A 6433-nucleotide genomic window follows, 5' to 3' on the forward strand; every position below is an offset into this window, starting at 1 on the left:
AATTGATAGTTCAAAGGCAGCGTGTAGACTGGGCAAGGTTATAATATCCAATATCAAATTTTAATTTATAATTTGTTGTGTGGTAATCAAAGCTTACTTATGTTGTTTTACTGTAAATATTTAAACACTTATAAATATGCACAATCAGAGATTGGAACTTTTTGTTGACCTTGTTTTGAGATGGGTCTTTGTTTTTGTACTTTGTAATTTATTTTTTTGTAGCACTCCATGTTGTACGCCATGTTGAGTATGTTCAGAAGAATATAAAGCCATATAAATAATAAATATTTGATATACTGTATATTTTTTACATTCGTAATTCATTTTACACATAATTTTACATTATTTTTGGGAGTAATCTAATTTAAGCAACAAAAAACCTGAGGAGCCATTTGGGAGCCGAAAGAGCCGGCTCTTTTTAGTGAGCCGAGCCAAAAGAACCGGCTCTCTAAAAAGAGCCGGAATTCCCATCACTACTTGTCTGTGTTTGTCGTAACTGTTAAAAGCATAAATAACGTATTATTTTGCGGACACTAGGACCATGCTTCTCACCCAGCAGGCATGTAGTAGGGGGCGTGGTTATGTGAATGTTTTTGGCGCAAAGTTGTAACTGTTCAGATCCACTTGGCAGTCGTTGAATAAAGACGTGTTCTACAGTCAATCGTGTGGGCTCCTTTCGACTGCCACAGTATACGTTTTAAAAAAACAACACCACAGCTCTCCTTTTTCGGAGCTTCAACATGTATCTATAGCTATTTGAGCTATATTAGCCTACTATCAAAATATTTTTCCATTTTCAAACATTTTTTAAAAAGCTCCAGGGAGCCACTAGATGTCGCTAAAGAGCCGCGTGTTGCCGACCCCCGGTTTCGAGGTTGGAAGTGGCACAATCCGAGCAGGATAATTTACACTTTACACTTTCCCTGGAATGCGGCAAAATGCACATATCAGTGGCCTTCCGTCAGGGCCTTCAAGGCCTCGGCAGGCGCAACCTGTATCAGAAACACGGACCGAAATTTACAATTTAAATGAAGTGGAAATAATTTATTTCCAATAGTCTTTTGTCTTTATTTTTCAAGAAAATTTGACTTTATGCGGCGAGTTCATCAACACAGCTTTGTCAAAGTGGCTTGTTCTGGATTTCTTTGGGGCTGGGGGAGTTAGCAATTAATGCGTAATTATGAATGAGTGAGCAATTTAGCCTACACATTGCAACTTCTCACCCCATAATTATTGGATTTGGAACAATAGGAACATATTGCACAATAATAAATCTTTATTCTTTTCAATTTGGGTTGATCTGCTTGTTTGCAGCGTTCGGCCGTTGGCAGTGCGTTGGACTCCGTCGGCCACCGTAATAAATTTACCAGTAAAATATGTTTGTGTTAAAAATTACACAACAAACAAAATAAAACACACATTTAACTTGGTCCTCAAGAAGGAGGCCCGAGAGGAATAACACCGTACTTCATATTTTACATTGAAAAACAACAACAACAACAACAACAAACAAGTAATCTGCAGTCTTTTTTTTTATTGCCGCTTTGGTTTAACAGGCTCCTCACACTAGTTGGCGATATTGCACCCGTTCCAAACGTTGCTGGGCAGAAATAAATCCAGCGACGAAGTCAGGTGACGTCAGTCTAATTGAGTCCAACTGGCCCATTCGTATATTTGACATTTCGTGATTTTTGACCGGACGCAATAATTATTAACATGGAGAATGATATTATAGTTTCTCTTGAGGACTTGGGGTAAGTGAAGGGCGTGGGGAATCTCAATTATTGTATGAAACAATGTCCAGTTGGCTAACCATGCCTCAGTCTGTGTAACAATGTGACGTGGTCTCCTTTAGCTAAACCCATTTTTTTTAGACAACATTAGTCAGACAGTCATTTTAATCAGCGCTAAAGATGGCCATTATAACGTCGCAACAACTGTTACAATGGAGCCTTTTGGGGCGGGGGGTCTCTTCTCAACAACACTTATCGCTCTTGAAACGAAACTGCTGTGCTGTACTGTAATTGTTACTGCGATCAAGTGCAGTTCCTTTTAAAGTCCACCATCGCTGGAAAGTCGTCATTTGTTTGTTTCGTCACGATGTATGCGTGCATTCTTAACGTCATTTGTTTCAGTTTCGTCACGATGTATGCGTGCATTCTTAAATTTTGGTCAAATTTACAAATGGGTCTTGATTCAGGTGCTCTCAATTTAGCTACAGATGATCTAATTAATAAAATAGGCACCCTGGGTTGATGAGGAAAAATATTGGAGTTGCTTGAAGACAATTTTAATGTGTGGTTTGTCATTGAAGGTATCAAGGCCCACTGTTGGAGGACGGAGCACTGGAGTCAGCTGTGAATGGTGGGGCTGCGTCCCCGGAGTTTACAAAACTCTGTGCTTGGATTGTGTCAGAGCTCAGACTTTACAGTAAACTGGAGGAGAATGTCCATGCCACGAACTGTAAGCTTTCGAATCTTAAATCGCAACACTTAATAACTGCTGCTTTTTTTTGAGTCCATCACAATTCCTGCAAAACCCCGTGACACTTCCTTAAAATTGAAATTCATTGTCATTTTGTGTAGTATGAGGGCAGCCAAATGATGTAGTGACACGTTTGTCTCACAGTTCTGAAGTTCGGGGGGTCTATTGCAGCTTTGAAAAGGCCACCAGGTTCAACAGGTGTTTGCAGCAAAAAGAAAAAGTAAAAAAAAAAAAAAATATTCATTTTAGATGTCCCAAAACGTTTTTGGTTCTCATGATTTCACTTTTGGAACAGGTTCAAATGGCTCATTAGTTCTTGTCCCCCAGGGTAATATGTCCTGCCTCACTTGCTGGACTGAGATTGTTCCAGGGACAATCCAAATGCGCGATGTATGAGATTTAAACGTCGCCTAATGTATGAAAACTGCAATTAACCATGTTCAAATTTATGTTGACATCTCTTATTTGTGCGCACATCAACATCTGAAAATACTAAAACGATAGCCCTAATATTACAGATTTTATAGCTATAGCGTTTTCCTCTGCTTCGAGGAGCTCACCACAAAAGAAAAACTCTTCGTCCATAAAATGCAACATTTTGGTGCCATCAGTGTGATATTTTTACAGGTTGATGTGGGCCTAAGTAGAGATGTCCACGTACATTTTGGTGACTAGTGTTTGAAGTTTATGATATACCGAATATATGTTTTAAATTTTACAAGGACCAGAATACAAGGTAGTTGTTCTTTTACCTATTGCAGGTCCTAGTGAGGCAGAGGGCTTCCAGCTGGAGATGAGCGGTCTGTTGACAGAAGTTGCTTGTCCTTACTCCATCCTCACAAGTGGAGCTGTCACCCAAAGGCTTCTCAACAAGAATGACTGTTTGCTGCTGCTCTGTATGGTTTCAGTATTGTCAACTTTTCTTTTTGTATCACACAGCATGTATAAGTCTCTTCAACTGGATTTAAACTGCATGGTTCAAGTGACATGTTTTTTTATTGATAGATTGATTGCTGCTAAGTGGCACAATTCTGATGTGCGTCATGGCAGTGTGAAGAGATTAAAAACAAAATCAAAACCTTCTGCAATTGAGTATCCTCAAATGAAAATCAGTTTTTTTTTCTTATCACTGAAATCTCATCGACTGGATATCTTCCAGTGCAACTGCAGCCTCAACAGACAGATTGGTTTTGAGATTAAAATACATGCTCAGTGAAGTGTACAGACCCTCATCGAATCAGTAACGCAAACAAATTAAAAACATCAGTCGTCTAAAGGAGATATAAACTACAGAAAAGCGTACTGTATATTGTAGTTGCATTCTGTTTGGCCAGCCAACATTTATTCAATATGTGACAAGTTGATTTTATAGAGCCAAGGGCACTATTTGAGCAAGCAAGGTATACAAGTTCGAATATGACTGAAATAATGAGAAAGTGTCATTTTTCATCTCAGCCTTTCTGGTATCTGAGCTCGAGGCTTCGAGGATGATCCTGGTAAACAGACCCCAGAAGAAGGCCCAGGAGTCTGGTAGCCCTGCCTTCCAGGAACTAAAAGGCATCTGCATGGCACTGGGCATGTCCAAGCCTCCAGCCAACATTGCCATGTTCCAGTTCTTTAGTGGTATTGAGAAGAAGGTCAGTTTCTTAAAGCAGAGTATGCACACACGTTTACTGTTACAGTAAAATTAAGGATTAATAAAGGTAAACCAAATGGATAAGAAACATGCATTATTGACCAGCTGAACAAAGCAAAGTTGAAGATAAAACCATTCACACTCATTTCCATATCAATAGGCTTAATTTTCATATTTATGGTTTTGTGCGGGTTGATCTGTCTTTATCATATCGAGATATGAACATTCAAGATAATATCAAAATGAGGACAATATCAGTCACATGGCCTTGCCACACATGTAAATCTCAGTTCAACCAACCACATTCCTCCTTTCAAGTTTGGCGTTAATCGATAGTGCAAACCAGCATATGACCATCTTGTGGAGGGCGAGAGGGAAGAGGGAGACACCCACCCAGCCACAAACACAGACTGAGCGAGTGACACGCAACCGCTGCTGCCTAGACACCACACGCACAAAATCCACTTCCATATTCCAGTATATACGGACAGTGCACGTTGTTTTTGAACATTATGTGATGATATATCATTTCAAAATATCATGGATAAAATAGCAGACATTATGTTTTAAAATTGTACAGTAGCCCGCGCCTAACCGGTCCATTCAGCCGATGACAATAATCTTGTGGAGGCCGAATGGACCGGCGAGGCTTGGGCTCGGTCCTCTTTCTGTCGCAACGCGTGTTTACATTGACTGCCACCATCTTTTCATAGAGCCATAAAAAGCCATAAAATGTGACATTATATGGAGAGCCTCAAAATGCGATCCAGGCTGGCATAGTTCATAGCGCTTGGAGTCCGCACATTGCATTGACCAATGTGTACACAACCATCGTCATATACGGGGGGTGAATGGTTCACTTTTTTTTCTCTATTCTCCCCCTCAAGCCACACAACCCATCCATCCACATTCTGAAACTCTTATCCGTACTACGGTTGTGCATGGACAAGTTGGTATAGAACATCAGACACTTGGATGCAGATAACATGCACACGCATGCAAACACAACAAACACTTTTACTGTAGCATAAAATTATTTCTCATTAAATCACAGTTGCAGTACAATGTGAATTGAATTATTTTTAATTTATTGCAGACTTTAATATTAATGGATGTCAATAAGTTCTAAAAAAAAATACACTTTCCACATCCTTTTGGACTGATAATTTTCCCTTTAAAAATGTTTACTTCACTGAGCCCATAGTAATATCTTTATTGTATCTTTATCCAGGTATGCGAGGAAAAATATTGGGAAATTACATTTTTACAATATCGCACAGCCCTACTATGGGCAGTGTTAGTCTTCTGGTATATTAACTCAACATGCTGTGAAAATCTTTGCAAGCACAAGGAGAACATTCAAAACCTGTGCGTAATGGCTACTGTTGACCTGATTGGAACCAGAACCCATTAATTGTGAGAGAACAGTGCAAATACTACTCTCACTCCTCCAAAAGTATGCGAACAGTGAGGCCAAAACCGTGTGCGAAGTCTTTTGATTTTGGTTGGTAAATTCTGAACATAGTCACATACCCAGTTATAAGAGCCTGTGCAAACTTTTGAAACCATGTTATCTCACTTGTTTATTTTTGCTCTCCCACTCTAAAAGATTTCACTTGAGTTGTACAGGGCATATAGGTCACATCAATGGTGGAAAAAGATTACTTTTATTTTTTAAAGATAGGACAAGGCCTAATAATTAAATGTTGAAATTAAGTTTATGAGTTAAAATGATTTCCATTCAAGAATCACTTTTGTTATGTCCTATTTTTGGAGAATCCTCAGTGTATGAGTGAGGGGGTACTCATACTATGACAAAATGGTGAGGAACCACTGCTTTACGCAATTGTCTTTTCAAAGTTAGTCATTGAACTGTTGTAAACTCACAAGTTGATATACCCTTGAATAATGATAACTTTGAAATGCCTATTTGTATTTACCTTGATCAAAAATATAAACATCAGAGATGAAAGTCCTCCGGATTTTCACGGAATTCCGGGTTTTTCAAATTTTTATGAAAATTTCTCCGGAGAATTGAGGAAAATTTGCATAATCCGGATATTAGTTGACAACACTGAACGAAGACGCGTTTGAGTTCGTTGTATTGCTTTCACGAGCTTAGCCATATTGAGGCACTAACACTAGTAACAGTAAAGAGATTTTTGTTTGTGTAATAATGACAGAAGGCATGATGGCGTTTGACTCATGGTTTAGTAGAACGAATGGCAACTCGCAACAACAGTAGCAAGCGTCATTTTGCCTCTTGGGTTATACCATCTCAACTAGAACGTGGGGGATAGTCCCCAAACAATT

General features: G+C 39.1%; 1 protein-coding gene across 1 annotated transcript in view; it reads left to right on the plus strand.

Annotated features, from left to right (window-relative positions):
* Positions 1-1596: 1596 nt before the first annotated feature.
* The window catches only part of fam98a (family with sequence similarity 98 member A), a 19008-nt gene continuing 14171 nt past the window's right edge, over positions 1597-6433 (plus strand). Inside the window, exons 1-4 of the mRNA XM_019882013.1 lie at positions 1597-1754; positions 2315-2463; positions 3246-3380; positions 3940-4121. Coding sequence (XP_019737572.1) covers positions 1717-1754; positions 2315-2463; positions 3246-3380; positions 3940-4121 — 504 coding nt within the window. The 5' untranslated portion in view covers positions 1597-1716. The remainder of the gene's footprint in view (positions 1755-2314; positions 2464-3245; positions 3381-3939; positions 4122-6433) is intronic.

Source organism: Hippocampus comes, unplaced genomic scaffold (genome assembly GCF_001891065.2).
Source record: "Hippocampus comes isolate QL1 unplaced genomic scaffold, H_comes_QL1_v1.1 scaffold36, whole genome shotgun sequence".
NCBI lineage: Eukaryota > Metazoa > Chordata > Actinopteri > Syngnathiformes > Syngnathidae > Hippocampus > Hippocampus comes.